General features: G+C 44.5%; 1 protein-coding gene across 1 annotated transcript in view; it reads left to right on the top strand.

Annotated features, from left to right (window-relative positions):
• LOC126521268 (midasin) overlaps positions 1-18,073 on the top strand; it is a 386,114-nt gene that overhangs the window by 125,021 nt on the left and 243,020 nt on the right. Inside the window, exons 22-24 of the mRNA XM_050169921.3 lie at positions 10,663-10,972; positions 15,592-15,783; positions 16,517-16,728. Coding sequence (XP_050025878.1) covers positions 10,663-10,972; positions 15,592-15,783; positions 16,517-16,728 — 714 coding nt within the window. The remainder of the gene's footprint in view (positions 1-10,662; positions 10,973-15,591; positions 15,784-16,516; positions 16,729-18,073) is intronic.

The following is an 18,073-nucleotide window of genomic DNA, read 5'->3' as shown; positions in this document are numbered from 1 at the left end:
TCTTATTCTTCTGATTATTTGTCTCATGATCCAGATCTGCGGTCACTAGCTGCCCTAAGTAGGTGTATTCCCTTACCACTTCCAGTGCCTCACTACCTATCGTAAACTGCTATTCTCTTCCAAGACTGTTAAACATTACTTTAGTTTTCTGCAGATTAATTTTTAGACCCACCCTTTGGCTTTGCCTCTCCAGGTCAGTGAGCATGCATTGCAGTTGGTCCCCTGAGTTACTAAGCAAGGCAATATCATCAGCGAATCGCAAGTTACTAAGGTATTCTCCATTAACTCTTATCCCCAATTTTTCCCAATCCAGGTCTCTGAATACCTCCTGTAAACACGCTGTGAATAGCATCGGAGAGATCGTATCTCCCTGCCATGCTATGTTACAGCATAGACCACTTGTAACATAAGTTGCCAGAGTCACAAATTTCCGCACCATAAGCAGGGCCGCATTATAACCAAAAGACCATTTTTCAAAGGCTATGCACATGCAAAGCATGTAGGCCAAGCAGCCCTTTGTGTCCAGGGATCGAAACATATGACTGGGATGTGCCCTCATCTTCATTGGTGATGTGGCTTCCCTGCTTTCCAAGTAGCGTACAGCCACTGTGAAACATTTCGTTGACTCCACCTCAAATTACAACTTTATCTGCCGCCGAGACGGCGCTGGTTAGGCTTATCTGTCTGGCGGGAGTTTCAGGCTGCATGCCGTCACAGGTAGCCTGTTGCAGATAACATAATTATAGTCCTTGAGCTGGGTTATTCAGAGAAGCGAACATTACTTGCATGAGAAATCGAAACATATATTCAACTAAGAAACAAAAATAGACTAATTATTGTTAGTATTAATTACATTATGGCACATATTGCAATTAAAAAATTATAGCCGGTGAGTTTGCAAGGTGAATGAATGAATATTTGATGTTTAATGGCGCAAGGGCCAGATGTGGCCAAAGAGCGCCATGCTTATGATTAGTTTGCAAGGTGTGTCCACTTGCAGTTAATTTCCATAATGATGTCAGTTTGGAGATGTGCACCATAAAACTTGCCAAAAAAATGCACTGTTGTTCTAGTTACTTCTTTAACAAAATGCTCGTTTATGCATTGAAGCACAAAAGTAACTGAAATGCCTATGTACAGGGAACTCTCGTTAAGGCGAACTTGGTTAAGCCAAATTCTTGCATCTAACAAACAACATGAAAACGTTTGTTTGGTTTTGCATAGACTCAATGTAAAAAAAAATCAGCTTAAGACAAACTGCCTCAGGCGTGCTCTTTGGTTAAGATGAACATGCTACCGCTACTGATCCTGGAGGCTAGGGTGCCTCGATGCGCCGCGCCCAGGGGTGCGCACATCGAAGCACCCTGCTCGATGGCTGCACGTCACCCATGGACAGAGGCGAAAACATGAGGAAACGAAAGGAGACAGTGACATTTCACGTCATGAACACGGGTGACGTGCAAGCACATGGCTGCTGTAGCGCATACAAAGCTATCGGCCCTCGGTGCGCCTAGGCTGTCCGCATCGCAGGTCGTATTCAAGGCAAGGCTCACGAGGCCGGGCCATACGCAGCAGCCGCCGGAGTTGAACGCCTCCTTGTAAACATTCGCCTGCTACTAAATTAACAAGCACAATGTAAGTGTGCACAGACAAACATGAACACATCACACTTGATGACCGTGGACGCTCACTGTCAAAACGCTGGTGTGAGGAATCGCAGCAGCAGCAGCAGCGAGTGAAGTGACCTTCACGCCATCTATTGCTTCAACACAAACTGAGCGGCAAGAACACAGCGCACGCAAAGCTACGAGCCATTGGCCCACCTGGACTGTGCCCCAAAGCAGGTCGTGTTCAAGGTAAAGCCGAAGTGGCCAAAGTACAACACCTCCCTTCTTTCCCCTCCTTGATGCTATGGTGCTACGAAAGACGCCCCCCCCCCCCCCCCCCCCTGTTTCCTTCTTTGCGCATGTGAGCGTGAGCCGCCATCGTCGGCTCACTGTCACACGGTTTCACTCGCACACACAGCGTACGGCATGCGTGGACGATGTTATCACGAGACGAACCTGGTACGTCCGTATTGTAAACAAAAGTTATAGCAACTGCCAGAGCAACTGTGTGCCTCCACCTACCTTCCTCCTCCGTAATGCTTTGCCTCGTTTCTCCTTCCCCACTTCGGTTGATGCCACCTAGACTTTCCTCTAGGTTGCATTGCTTTGCCGCGCACTCAGCGCACTCCTTCGTACTTTCACTAGCTCAAAGCCTGCACCAATAACCTTTGAGGTGCCAGGTGCCTGCTTTAACTCCCGAGTGAACTTCTTCAAGCAGCACGAAGGCACAGAAAAATTTATAATGTCATTAGGTGAGATGTGTGGGAGATATGGGGTTCTCCTCCGTACTCTTGGGACAAAGGAACGACAACACAGTAGTGCAAACAATCACAAGGGCATTTATTGCACCTTTCATAGATCAATGCCTGCTAGCCGAGTTGCTATCCGCAATACATGCCGATGGGCGCGCGACAAATATAGAAGTCCGACTCACCGCGACCGGAAAACGAGCGAATATGTTCGCCCCATGCTGGATCCCAACGCCTGGTCGTTTGCGTGTACGGTCACGGGAATGGTGGCACGTTCCAAGGCGGCCACGCGAGACGGTCTCGCAGAAGCATCGGTCGGCGCGCACGCGGGACGTCCACGCTGTCCCCCGACCCGCCGGGAAAGCACCAGAGCCTTTCTTTCCCGCGCCTAAGTAACCCCGCCGCAGCGCAACACTAGCGCCATCTCTCGCACTGCGCTTCAACCACTCCGACCGCCGCGGGCGCCAGGCCACGCGGCGGGCGAAGCCGCCCTGCAGGAGACGAGCTATGCGGGAAAACTAGATCTCAGGGGAGGCGTGAGAGTCACGCATCCCCACAGATGACATTGTTCGTAGCTGCTCGCTGATTTGCACAGAAGCGCCAAACATCCATCACGGACTCGATGAAACCAAGCAAGAGTACCACTTGAAAACGGTTTTCTATTAAGTTCAGCTAAATAAATGCTTTTTCGCATTTTTCCCCTTTCTAAGTCTCCTTCATTTACCATTTTGAAGTAAGGTATTTGGATGCACCTGGCCATATTGCAAAGAATATCTCGAAACGGGTGTCTTCCTGGAAATTCATTTCAAGTGGATATGTCTTGCAAGCTCACTGGTTTCCAATTCGTTAATTGGAATATGTATAATAAAGTGATTAAGTTAATTGATTAATTTACTTTAATTAGCTGAACGTGTTCTGATTTCTTGTGTTAATAGTGTCCGCCTCTTCAAATAATCCATCTCAAGGACAAGAATTATGGTGTCTGCCAGAGGAGGTTTTTAAAAATTTCATAAAACTTAAAAATGATCACCCTGTATGTTCATACCTATAGGTTAATACACGTTGATCTGGCCCGAGATCATGTGCGCAGACTGCACTGATGGCAGCATGCGTGAAGCGGGGCTCATGGGCAAACGATCAGCTGCCAACTACCAAAATATGGCAACTGCAAATGCATATAGCAAAACATTGTATTAATTCCTCAAATGCCCCTGTAAGGGTATTACATGAGGGGTGTGCTGGCTAATAAAAAAAGATGCCTTCGATAGTGGCCTTGGAGTGCGCTGTTCAGCAGTGGTGCATGGCTTCTTCCAGCAGATCATTCCAGTCCCTTGCATTCTGGACAAAAAAGGACTGGGAGATGTGATGAAGTACGTGCAGGTGGAGGATATAGAGCTTTCCGGTGTTTGACGCGTGAAGAGTGGTGATGAATAGACAAGATTTTAGGTTGACTAGTAGTAGCTTAGTAATAGAATTTATTAAACATGTGCAGCCTTGCAATTTGCATCGTAATTTTAAGTCGTGCAGATTATCTCGAAGTTTTATGTCAGACACACTGCTGTAGTAGGAGTATTCATTATTAATAAATCTGGTTGCATGGTTTTGAATACATTAGAGGGAGGTAGAAAAGTTACATAGATGAGGATTCCAACTGCAGATGCATATACTGTACTTGAGAACAAAATTCCAAACTGGATAATTTAGGAACACAGTTTAGACAACATTGTGGAGTCAAGGTTACATATGTGATAACTGAATTTTGTGACGATGCACATTGGATGGGCGTGGCCTCGATTGATCACAACTCAATGGTGCTGGAGTTGTAAAAAACAACAAATTAATTTCGCCATGAAAATTTGTTTTTCTGGCCTGTTCAATAATCCAGACATTTTATTACTTTATCTGTGTTCGAAAAAATGCAGTCGGTGACCATATTTACTTTTCACACACAAACAGAAGAGCCAAAAAGCAGCAATCCACGCACATTCAATGTGTGCTACGCGCCGCTGACAAGCGACCGGAGCTAAAGGCATCTTTGTTGCCTTGTCCACATGCCCGCTAAGCCATCATGCTGCCATCATTTTTTTTTCATCCGTTCCTTCTTTGCTCGCTCGATCAGCACCACCTCCTCCTCCTCCACATTGCCCTCGTCGCTGTCCCCTCAGTTGGCGCACTTTGTTGAGAAGCATGCTCACTGCTTTGCTTGTCTTCGAGATTTCCCGGCAACCGGAATATAACCAGTATTTCGCCTCGCATGGCTGCACTATAAGCAGTATGTATATACATTGATTTCTATGGGAAGATAAACGCGAGTCAGGAATGACTGCGCTCTACAGTAGAATCTCATTAATTCGAACTCCAGTGAGGACTGGAAATTTATTCAAATAAGATGAGTTCGAAATAAGGAGATCCCCTTTAAATATAGTGCCTGATCACTTGTGGAGTACAGCGCACAAAACCAAAAGTATCACTGGTCTAGCATTGAAAAAGTCAGATCTTTTATCTGTGAGCACCCGACAATATGTGCTGAAAGTAGGCGGGCTGGGGCGAGCACTGTTCCCGTCTGCGCCTATGCGCGAGCTGTCATGTTTGCACTCTTGATCGTGATTTAATGCTTCTGTCAGCCTTCAGCAATGTCTTCAAACAACTTTGCCTAGTTGGGTGCTTTAATACGTACAAAAAATTGCCAGGCACCCACTTAATTACTGGTGCTGCTTCACTAGCAAGAGTGATGGCGGCGGTGTATCGCGGCTGTTCGACGGAGAAGATAAGCAATCACGCTTTGTTTACTGCAATTTAGAGTGATTACTATGTTTTTTTTTTTTGTGTGTGTGATGTCGTTGCGCCTTTAGTAAACACTTCTACGTTTAACCCTTTGAGGGTCGATTTTTTTCGCCATATGCGACCGCCCAGGGTCGTTTGTTTTTTTTAAGCAGATTCCAGTTCTTTTTAGGGACTTATTTCGAAAAAAATTTACAGTTTCTAGGGTGACCGTAAAGTGAGAAAAAAAATATTTTGCGTTGGTAGATATGTACTCTTCATTCATGAATAACAACAATAAAAAAGGAAATAACCTTATAAGAATTAAAAATTTGATGCACTGTTATGCACATGTTTCAAGGGTTTGAAAATGCGCACACGAGAATATTTTGCAAGACTCAAATGTTCTTGCTCTTACACTAATATGTACATCCATAGCGTAATCGAACTGTGTAAGTGCGCGTACTCAAGAAAACTGTGTATTTGTGTGTCCATCAAAAAAGCAAAACGTGTGACAAACTCCCGCTAATCTTCACCTTATTGCCAACCAGAGGCAACTAGTATTCGTGTGTGTCAAAAAAAAAAAAGCATTAGAAACGCATGCACAGCAGCATCCTTCCTATGTGCAGCCCTGTGAGCACTAAACGAGCGAGAAACAAGCGGTCGCCCTTTCAGCAATTAGTAATGAGATAGCCATCAGTTTTGCGAGCGAAAGAAGCCGAAACCGCCCGCGGAACAAAACCCAAACCGCCGCCCACCCGCACGCGCGCCAATGCGTGAGCGGTAGTATATAGACGCACAGGAGCAAACTAGCTCTAAAACAAACCATGCAACGAAAACCGAGAGAGGGAGGTGCGTGAGAAAAATTCCCTGTATTCCCACATAGTGGCAGCACATGACAGATAAGAAAAAGTTAGGAAATTGGCGCGCTTTTTAAACGTACGGACGGCGCCGTAAATATACGACATCAACCATTTTTGGACTTGTTCGTGGCGCCATATATTTACGTCATTGACCCTCAAAAGGTTAAACTTACATTAGGTTATTTGATTATGGAGTTTTATGCACGAAAACCACGATCTAATTATGAGGCACGCAGTAGTGGGGGCTCCGAAAATTTGGACCACTTCGGGTGTTTAAGGTGCACCTAAATCTAAGTACACGGGTGTTTTAGCATTTCGCCCACAGCGAAATGCCTGCACCGGGGCCAGGATTTCATCCTGCGACCTCGTGCGTAGCGGCCCAACACCGTAGCCACTAAGCAACCACAGCGGGTCGTTTAAACTTTGTCTTCTCGTCTACAGTCCAGAAGATACAATAAACATTAGGTTGTTGTAACTTATGAGACTGGATGCCCTCCTTAAAAAAAGAAGAAACGATGTGAAAAGCTAGGTCAGAGAATGTGAAGCGAAGTTGTGGAGAGAGAGAGAGAAAGGAAAGGCAGGGAGGTTAACCAGAGGAGAGTTTCTGGTTCTCTACCCTGAACATGGGTGAGGCATATAGGGTTTGTAAAAAGGACAAAAAGATAGAGGAGAAAAAGAGAAAGTAAAAAAAAAAAAGGAAGGAAAAAGAAAGCAGGTAACGGAAAAAGGCGTTCCAATCACAGGCGTTCACACAGGCCGGTCGATCTCAAGAAGCGCAGTAGCGCTTGCACGGCCTTCTGATGCGATGTTAAGTCGCGTAGATATTGTAAAATTCTTTCTTTCAACAGAGGCTAGTCCTCCAACTGGTTCAGCACGACAGAAAACGATTGTTTCTGCACACTGTACTGCGGGCACTGGCATAGAACATGGCGAAGCTTTGAAGCGTTCATTGTGTTTAGACGCTTTGAACAAAGGGCTCCGTATTAAAAATCACGTGATAGCGCCTTTAAAAAAGTGTCATGCAATCTCCCATCGGTTGCACGGAATCGGCTGTTGCTTGACATATTGATGGCGCTGAAATGCGACCTGCATTCAGTGTACGCTCTCCTTAGCTATCTGCATGTTGACTGTACAACCTGGCACCTGTGGGCATTAAAGGCGTTTGATAAGGCATTCAACCTCGTTTTGAATGCCTCTTAATATTACTTTGCGGTAACGGGAAATTCCTTAACTTCAAAGCCCTGATGTATACAACTAATGCAGATTCACTTTACCCCAGCTGTGTCATGCATTGTGGTCAATTCTGAAGCCTTCATGTTTCTTTGCTTTCTTTTCTTGCTAGTGGTGCTAGCGAGTACTTGTTCTCTTTTTCTTCTTTTGCATAAAATGGGTCAATATATGTTCATGCTGCTTCACTATCGTGTCTCTGCTTTAAAAATGATTCCAATGTGTCATGTGGTTTGCAATAATTATTTAATGCCATGTTTTGTATTTGCTTTCAAACTGTTAATATTGTGTCAACGTACTCTTATAACTAATTAAAAAGCACTGCATTGGCTATTCAGACTCGGGGCACTACAACAGGCAATACAACATGCGGTTTAATTCTGTATTTGGGTGTGAGGGTGGTACTAGTAAAAATGGTGGTGACACTAAAAAATAACATAAAATATAAAAGCAGTATGCTCTTGACTGACCAGGCAGGCAAATTTTCAGCTATGGTATCTTGTGATATCTCATTTACATGCTCCCGTGAAATCATTAAAACGCTGTGCTTGTTTATTGATGGAACATGTGAAATCCATGCTGTGCAGACAGTGGTTAAACGAAAGCATAAAAACCATCAACCCTTATTTATTGCCGGAGTTCTATATGTGCTATTTTGCTCAAGCTAATCGGGCTGGTTTGCAAGCTTTGCCGTCGCTGGCTTCTCACGTGGCCACACCTGTATGAATCATACATTCGCAGGCGCGACAGCGCTCTCTCAACCCACTGCAAAAGTACACGGCATGTAAACGAAGCAAGTGTGTGCATAAAAAAACGTTGGTTCACGGGCCAACAAATGAAGCCATTACCGGCCGGGGCGTTGTAATGAAAGTGGCATATTGGCGATGAGCTTCATATCGTAGGCAAGCTTGTTTGATGCTCATCTGCTGCAAATGCTTGGTGCATGAGGAGATAATGTCATCCCAGACAGCAGTGAAGTCAAACACATGTTCACTATTGTACAGTGTGATTTCCTTGCACACACTGACACCGCAGAAGTAACTATCTGAGACGCGCACGAGGGGCAAATCGCATGCACACACTTCAGTCATGCCTGCGTTGGAAGCAGGAGTCTCCGGTGTGAGGCCTGCCTGCGGTTACAACGACTGCCGCTATGCAGCTTTCAATGGCGCCCCTATAGGTGCCGTGTATGGCGTATAAAGTCAAAGTTTGATAACATTGCGCCTTGCACGTCATTTGCTGTGGGTGCGAGGGAAAACCTGTGAAGGTGGGCCGAGAGGAATGGTGGCTTGACGCGCACCATCCTCCCACGCGCCCCATATTAAAGATGACGGGATCGAGCATGTGCTAGGAAAAAGGGGGTGAGGAAGGGAGAGGCATAGGTGAGCACGGGGTAATGTGATCAAGCATGCGCTGTGGGCACCTTCCTGCTCCTTTTAAGCAGGATGGAAAAAAAAAGGGTGCGCACTACTCTGCTTGCTCCAGTTCGGTCTCAGCTTGTTTTACCTCTTTCCTCATAATTTTTACTAATAGCTAGCGACCCATCGAACCTTCACCTTTGGCTCAGGTTTGTCTGAAAAGTGGTGATTTTGTGACAAATTTTGTTTGAATTATTGGTTGTGCGGGTTTTAAAGTACGAACTCACTTGAGTGTTCTTCTATTAAAGTACATTGGACTTTGCCAGGACCAACAGAGCAGTGCGAATTATCCGTCAGTTCAAAATAAGAAATTTTTAATTAATGGGATTTCCCTCTATATGATCCTGCATTGTAAGTGGTTATGTTATAAGTACTCTGAGCTGCAGCAGTCTCCAGTATTTTTTTTTGCTCTAATAGCATAATTAGCAGTGATTAATTAAAATTTTTTGTCAACTTTAGGGCCATACTGGGAATATACAAGGTTTGTAGAGCAAGCACATTATAAAACGGCACTTTCAGTGGTTTGCAGTGTGTTACTTGTGGTTTGCATAGCTCTCTTTGCTATGCTTGAAAGAAAGCCTGCGAAACTACTAAAAAGTTTTCGCAGTTCGCCACTTGTACACTAGACAGCGGCTTTCTTTTTAAGAGTGGAAAAAACAGCGACTCGTACAGTAGCATATACAAACAATTGAAAGTGATGTTTTCAAATGTCTTTACAAACCTTGCATAGATGTTGCGGCTATAAATTTAATAATTAAGAACTTGGATAACAAATCACAGCTTATTATTTCATAAGGCACAAAAAATACTGGTGGCTTCTTCAGGAGCTTGCTAACAATATGTGGTCGGTTTAATCTGCATTGCCATTTGTTGGGCGTGTTGGTAAACTGACTTGGAAAGCATATTAAGCGCCACCGAACAAGGACAGAAGGGAGGCGACACCACCATGAACAACTTCAACAATTGATTTTCAGGAAACACCCACCTATTTAACCCATGCACAGTGGCGCCACCTCATCCAAATTTTAACCATCCAAAAAGCCGTCTCCTTATCTAACAAGTCAATCGAAGGAGCACTAACACGCGTATCACTATTCCGACAAATAGCCTGAGCCTCAATAATTTCTCGCACATCTTTATCTTTGTGCTTTGCAAGAACCCGGCAGGGCCCATACACCAGCACACAGCCACATTCCTGACAGTGAGTTGACAGATGACCGTATTGCTTGTTTCTCATGTCACACCTTCTGGTCTGTTTAATGTATTTTTTCCTACAGGACAGCGGAAGCTCATAAACAACAGCTTCTACGCAACCCACTGGTGCTTTACGATGATTCGTAGAGCATCTGACAGCTGGCTTACGGTACGGGTCCGTTAACCGACATATTTTGGCGACTTTTTCTGGCGCTGAAAAGACCACTTTTGTGACCGCCCGGCTAGCCATTTTCTTAAGACTATGTGCCATTCTATGCAGATAGGGCACTACCGCTGCCTGCCCTCTGCATTCTGTCCTCTGCGTAGTGCTGTCTGATCCGCATCTTTTTAGCAGCCCTTCTACGACCAAAACCCGAACTGACTCCGGAAATCCTGCTGCTGATAACCTTCCAACTCGGGACGCGGCAAATCAACGGACCATACAACTGATTGAAATGTGGCACACACATCAACAGTTGACTTACGTTGAATGAATTTGGTAACATTATCCAGCTGATTTAATCAACCCTTTATCTCCCGTAGACGAGCTGAAATCTTCCTGCCATTGCCACATGACCATAGACGAGCTTAGCTTGTCCATAGCACAATAGCATGGACTACTTGATTTGTATCGAATGAGTATTGATTCATATTCAAAATTTTAAATATTGCACACCCTTATTAATAAAATATCTCTGCTTTTATTGAACAACATGTAGGTGTGGCATTCCTCATACTGGCTTTTGCATATAGTATTAGTTGTGCTCAGCATGATTGCTGCGCACAACTGAGCATAATTGAGTTAATCATGTAGCAGCTAATGATATTGTACCATTGCCTGCAGTTGTCACCAGCATTGCGGAACCGCTTCACAGAAATCTGGTGTCCTGGTATGGCATCATCAGCCGACTTAGCAGCCATTGCAGACCATAACCTGGGCGCCACCATACATCTTGGTTCTTGTACTCTGGGGGCCGCTATAGCAGCATTCCTGGACTGGCTGCGCTCTGATGACCTGGGGCGGCGTTGCGTAGCCACAGCACGCGACATATTGGCTTGGACAGAGCTCATCAAGCGCACCATGGGCTACCTAAGCCCAGCAGCAGCCTATGTCCACGGAGCTATGATGACTTTTCTGGATGGCCTGGGAACAGGTAAGCTCTATTCTGCTGGTTGCAGGGCGGGAATTGTGGAGAGCTTGGTCCAGAGATTTAGTGTCGGAATTAGTTGTACTACTGCTGCAATCAGGATGCTTAACACCACGGTATTGGCAACAAAACTGAATTTACTTGTTAATATTTCACAGAGTTTCGAAATATATACAGTCGATCCTCATAACAGTGGACTGTTATAACCCATTGAAATATGTCTGTTATATTCGAAGTCTTTTCAATACAAAATTAGGGCAGCACTATGTTGTTTAATGGCAGAAGTTTGCATGTACTGCTGTCTTACCAGCAGGCGATTGCAAAAACGATAAAAACTCTGAAATTAAAATATAATGAAATAAAAATAAATGAGCTTACATTAATCGTGCAACCACGTGGTGAGCCGTCTTTTTCGTTGTTTTCTGGACGTTGGTTGCTGACAAATGGCAGTTTCCCTGCACTAGAACAATGGCAGCACTAACGGCCGACACAACAGCGGAGAGCCTGTCTGTCAACACTGCCATACCAACCACCCAGCCCGAGAGTGTTACTACCACTGATGACACAAACATCGGTTGCAGTTTGTTTTTCACAAGACAGTGGACAGTAAACTCAAGTTTCAGTTTTATGTTTCGCGACAAGTGACGACCACTGTCAAATATGTAGCATGAATGAAAGCTGCCGTATGAGGCAAGTTCAACTCGGAGCCCACGTCTGGCCGCTGGTGCACAGAATGTGAGGCAGCTCGACCACATCAGGCGCGTTGCAGTCTAGATATTGCGAAGCTTCAGCTTATCTTCATTTTTGTGCGAATTGATGTAATTATGAATAAAGTGTTCACAAAGCGACACATCTTGCGATCGCCAGCACTTGTTTTTGAAGCGCCGTATGCTACGGCTTTGCTTCGGAGCTGATTAGGCCTAGCGACATCATTGACACTTGCTAGGCACTGAGTTGGCAGTGGTGGGCGGTAGTGAGCCGCTTGCGTGGTCGACACAAAAACTCTCTGCTGGTAGGACGCTGTGCAGCACACTGTAGCGGGGGAAGTTTGCCACTAGTGGAATCATTCCCTAAGAAAAATGCACTTTTACAATATCAGCAAGTGGTCGCGGAGCACAATTTTAAACTTTTCCCAGATTATTGCCATGAAGGTAATTGAAATTTGCTGCAGATATCGTTGATGTTGATGGTAGGTGAAGTCCAAAAGAAGTACTCAAGTTTGGGCATGTTAGTAAACTAGCATCACTTTAAAAATCTCTTTTAAAAAAAGGCCATCTTGGATTCTCTTAAAAATTTCCACAAGAAACTGAATTGACGTGTGCTAACACAATCTGGGGACTTATTCTTGGACAATCACTTTTGAAGATATCACCTCAGTGCACGCTGATTAGTTGGTTGAGCAAAACCAATTGAGCTAATTGGCTGGTTGAGCAAAACCGCTCGAATCATACAGTGTGCTGTGTACTACGTCACGTGAAAAGGATAGTATCGCCGAATGTGATTGTCCGAGGATTTGTCCCCTGGAAAAACACATTGCATTATTCTTTTGGCCTTCCATCTCTAGTGGAAACTAGGAATGAATACCTAGTCTATGCACTGTTTTTTATGCAACCCAGATTTGATCCTCCCAGTGCCTGTTTTGTAGAGTCTGCAATTCTCCCCATCAGCAGTTCGTCTCTTCGTGATATTAAGCGTATTCATTACCGAAATGCCAAGACTCTATTCCGGGCACAGGGCAGACCGCCTCCTTATGCATTGAAGCAGGAAAATTACTGGAACGCCAATGTATGTTATTGTTGGAATGAATATCTCAAAACTGGTGTCGTACAGCGAATTTGTTCTAAGTGTATATGCCTTGCAAACTCAGCAGCTGTGATTTGTTTGTTGCAATACAGTTAAGCCCAACTATATAGAACAATTTCTGAACACCCTAAAGTTACAATAAAAATACTGTTCCAACAAAGTAGGGCCACATTGAACAAGTTTAGCAGCCACTAACAATATATCAAACCTCAAACAGTGAAAACTGACCCAGAAGTTGGCTTTCCTGTGTGGTGGCCAGGTGAGTTGCCAACAACACTTCAGAAAAAGTGATTTAGCCCGACTGCGCCTACATGGCTATACCGCTCCGCATCTGGGTGCCCCCCCTACAAAAGATTATCCTGGCCTGCCCTGCAGCACTTGCTTATACAGCCAATCAGAGTTTGTCGTTGTAGGTTCTTTTGCTGCACATTTGTGGCTTGTGGAGGTTTGTGCTTTCGTATTGTTGTGTTCTTTTCCCACGTGTTACCTTTGTTTTTATGGGATGGCTAGCGCGAAGCAGAATCTTTCGTTCACTGTAAAGTTGAAAATTATTGAGTCGAGCATGGACAGAAAATAAATCTGACATTGCTACAGCCTTCTGGGCTGACATTAAGAAGGAAACAGTCCATAGCTGCTTCTGTTGTGCTGGCTTTCACATTCCCGATGAAGACAATGAAAGGTGTTCTGATGAGTGCAACGGAGTTGTCACCGTCTTTTACGAAGTTTGGAGCAGTCAAGATTTGAGTTATTGTCCTTATTGTTCCCTTCACTCGCATTCAGATTCACAACCACAGATTCATGGTCAACAAGTTTGTGTCCGCAGGTGAAGGTACTGCAATCACAGGAGAGCTTCAGAAGAAGGACTGCATTGTCGAAGGTGTGAATCTGGACACTAGTGAAGGGAACAGTAAGGACAACAATGTGGATCCTGCACCCCCTGCTTCAACGTGATGCGTGCAATCTCCCCATTCCGGTGCTTCTGCACAAATGTGGAAGGCTGCGACGTCAGCAGTTCTGAGTGCTTGGACAATGTGGAAAAATGCGTGCCCTTATGGGCAACGAAGATATTAACGGAGAATTTTTGGGACTAATAAGTGCCTCAGTAAACCGAAAGTAGGCCCATTTTGTCATTAAAGTGCACTTAGAAATGGCATGTGCTTTTATGTTGTTCAATTGTTTAGAATGCTTATATAAAATTATGCTCCGCATTGAACTGGCAGGTGTTTTCTTGCTAGTTTGATATAACTGGGTTCATCTGTATCTGCATGCATTTTGATTTCTCCTGCAAGTAATGTCCACCTCTTAAGTTATCTAGCTCAAGGACTCGAATTGTGTTGCCTTCCACAAGCAAATATTTAGAAATTTTGTTTGTTGTCAAAACTCGTTATAAGAAACAGAATATAACGAAGTGAAATTTTAAAATCCTGTTTTAATGAAGTAAAATCGTCCTGCGAATGGATATAATGAGCTAGATTTGCCGGCAAAAAAACCCAATCCTTGCACACCTCTGTCTTTCTGCTTTCTGTGGGATTCTTCACAGATACAGTGGAGTTAAAAACTACAGTGTCCTCTCGTTGAATACGCCGTTGAGCAATACTGGTCTTTCCCAACATCGTACGTAGCTGCGTGACATGCCATATTGAGACAGAGAAGTGTGATGGAAATGGTGAGCCGCTACTTGCGTGTGGCGGTGTAAAAGACCAGTGCATCCACTTCTCTCTCTCACTGTGGCGTGCCACGCCGGCTGCGGTTAGGCTTAGAATCTGAGATCGCATCAGCCCCACTGCGATCTCGGCTGATCAAGCTGGCCTGGCCAAGCTGGCATGGCAAGGTTCATTGGCCTCATAATGCACACAGTGGAGCCACAGGAGTGCCGCGGATCGGCCTGGATCAGCTGCATAGTCTGCATGTTGTGTTGTGGGCCGCATGCAGCTCGACCATGACAAGCTTCGTTTACGTCACAGGTTGCAATTTGTTTTCTTCGACCACGTCACTGTTTTGCCGGTTTCATGGCACTATAGACAAGCCAAGTGAAAAGTGGAAACTGGAGACCATCACATTGTAACAGAAGGCATCTATTGTAAAGGCAGTCACTTCAGCTGCTAAGAAGTTGCATGTCGCCATTGACAGCTATTGCTGCTAACCTATTGCGATAAGCATCTTCACCTATTTGTATTGCAGTGCGTATGGCCTAGGAAGCGTACTGCACAATTTTTTTTAATAGGCGATAACCCAAACACGTCGCCGTTCCCTGCTGCAGGAGGCAGGAAGTGAGCATCATGTTTTACTCTGGTGGCATCGTATTCCGGTGTTGCCCACCAGCTCAATTTCATTTTGGTTTGCCATCACCATCTTGAAACAACAATGCGCATCTTGGATTGCTTGGAACCTGCGAGAGCACGTCAGCATTTTGTGCCACAACAATTCTCGCTAAGTGGGCACATCAAAACTTGCCTTAATGCATGCTCAGAGAAACTGCTGGCCCAGACTGAACTCAAGGAGTGGGAACGTAAGCTTGACGGAGCTGCAAGAACGACAATGTGCGTCTCGGACCGGTCAGGCATCACCAGGTTGGCACACATCGGCGTCTCGTGCTGCAACGCTTCGCATTATGTAGATGTCAATTACAGTTGACTCTGCTGAATTTTCCGGTGACTTCTGATCGTACGTTTTCCCCATTAGTATGTACTTTCTTGCATCTTTTTCCAAAATGTATGAACGAGGTTCTACTATATCTTGTTTCTTTTTCATCTAATCAGTTAACCGCAGTTTCTTTTCTCTGTGTTTTGACGTTGCTTCTGCTTACTCATGTTTATTTTCAGGCACTACAAGCAGTCAGGAAACCAGTGCAGTGGCTGCCTTGCGAAGGCGAGCTCTAGACATGCTGGGCAGTCAGCTGAGGCAGCAGTTGGCTGAAATTCCAGATGATGCTCAGGAAGCTCTCCAAGAGATTGACGTGACTGTGTCTCAAGATGCCACCAGCTTACATGTGGGCCCTTTTCATCTTACTTCAGGCAAGTGAGCAAGCTGCAATGTTAACTGCAATGAAACGTAAGTGTAAAGTACGGACTTCAGTACAAATGTTGGATAACAGAAGCTGTTGGTTGTATGGCCAGTATGCAGTGCCCTATCATCACCTGTTAACTACAAGCTAGCTTCCGACATGTCTAGATCTTACTCCTGATATGACTTGATGTGAGTGAATGAGAGAACATGAATGAAACAGCAATAAAAGCACTCTAACTTTATTGATGTCCTTAAAATGCTGTATATTTAAATGTGAAGCATTTTTAGGTTCTTCAGGTGTCTTTTCATTAGGTATGTTTCTGTCTATCTTTCATAGTTCATCTCACTGCATTAGTAGGTGGCAGAGGAGGTGAACAGCGCAATACATGCCATCATACTCACATGGTCATTGTTGTGTCATTGCCGTCGCAGTAATTTTCATGCAATCATAGTTGTCGTCATGCTGCTGTCAACATCCCTTCATCATGTTGTTGTCACACACACACATGCCTGCATCACATGCACTACAGGTCATCTTTCATGGACACGTTGTGCCATTGCGATCCTAGATAGCCAGCTACCTACAAAATGCTTGACATAATATTGATTCTCACAGTGTGTGGGATCTACAGAATTATTCTAAAGTGTTTGTCTATTGGAAGGCTCTCGTCTTTGTAAGAGGATAAGCAACGAAGGTCAGCAAGAGAGTGGTCTGTGTCAACTGGGTGATCATGTGTGCAGGACCTATGGGACCATGCCCTCTGGCACATGCTCACTACAGCCTGCAGGCATGCACACCACGTGCCAATGCACTGCGACTCGTGCGAGCTCTCCAACTGGAGAAGCCCATTCTGCTCGAGGGCCCACCTGGAGTGGGCAAGACCAGCCTGGTAACCGCTCTAGCAAGAGCCTCGGGTAACCAGCTTACCCGCATCAACCTCTCTGAACAAACGGTATGTGCCGTTCCCTCATTTTTTGACGTACTCTGCTGCTGCTTACATTGGGCCCAAACAAAAGTAAATAACCTCCATGCGTTCACCTGCAGAGAAACGCCCCTACTTGTGTTGTGTACATCAGAAAAATTTATCTGAAGAGCTTGCCCCCTTTCATGTTTATTGTGCATGTATAATTGCGCATAAGTAAAACAGTGTAACGGAGCAATCTAACTATTGTTTTTGAGAACCGTGTGTAGGGAATTTACCTATTTGACATATTGAGGATGGCCTCCGTAACTCGTCAAATTTGCTTAAACAGAGAAACGGTTAAGGTCTGTCACTGGCATAATTTTACACATGGTCTTGCATGGTGTGAATTTTTAAACTGTTTTGCACAAGGGACATGTGATTAAGGTGGTTTGAGCGAACTTTGAGACGTAATGGACTGACCGGGCTCTGATCTTATGAAGATATCCTACTACCATTGTTGGTGGTGGTCAGATGAGCTGACTGGCAGTAAGGGTTCTCACAGCCTAAGTGCACCACCATGAAGGATAACATATGGCCATTTGAGTGTCACACTGCAATGAAATTTTACATTGCTGTTTAAATATCTTCATGAAATCTCTTCACATGTTTGGTACTTGTGTCCACAGTAACAGTACCAATTGTGGTTACATAAATTGGTGACACAATGGATGCTTCTTGTATGAAGCAAAAATGGGCTACTAATAATTTAGGAACAAGTTTATTAGTTGGAAACATTGCACGCTGGGATAGAAACACACATTGTATGTGAAATATATTACATAGTACAAACATTTTGGTGAACATTTGTTATGAGGAACAATATAAACTCACTTTCCTTTGGCACACAACGTTCTTGCTTCACACTGCAAGGTAAACACATAATTGTCCTTCATGAAATGTCTGAAAGCACTAAAACAACACTGTTAGTAGACAGAGGCATTTACATGTTAAAAAAAAATTATGTACCGTAAAATTTCGAGAGATGCCCCATCCACGAAAGATAACCCACCCCTGACTAAGCGCCCGACTCAAAAACTGAAAGTTACCCACCTGGAAGTTACCTACCACACTGAAAGTTAGCCCACCTCATATTCTCACTTGATCTTCCTTCGATTTTAACTGGGCTATCTCTTGGTATTTTACGGTACCATCTTATCCAGCAGAACAAAACATCTCAAGCATTCTCTATACCTTTCCTATATTCCACTGCACAGAAATACAACAACAAAAAGTTCAACATTTCTTGCTTTGCACAACACTATACCATACAACAATCATATTGGGTGGGATTCTGAACTTGCCTTGATGTGGATTCCACCAGTTACCCTTTTCA

This window comes from Dermacentor andersoni, chromosome 6, assembly GCF_023375885.2.
Source record: "Dermacentor andersoni chromosome 6, qqDerAnde1_hic_scaffold, whole genome shotgun sequence".
Taxonomy (NCBI): Eukaryota; Metazoa; Arthropoda; class Arachnida; order Ixodida; family Ixodidae; genus Dermacentor; species Dermacentor andersoni.
This window is presented reverse-complemented; position numbering and strand designations above follow the sequence as displayed.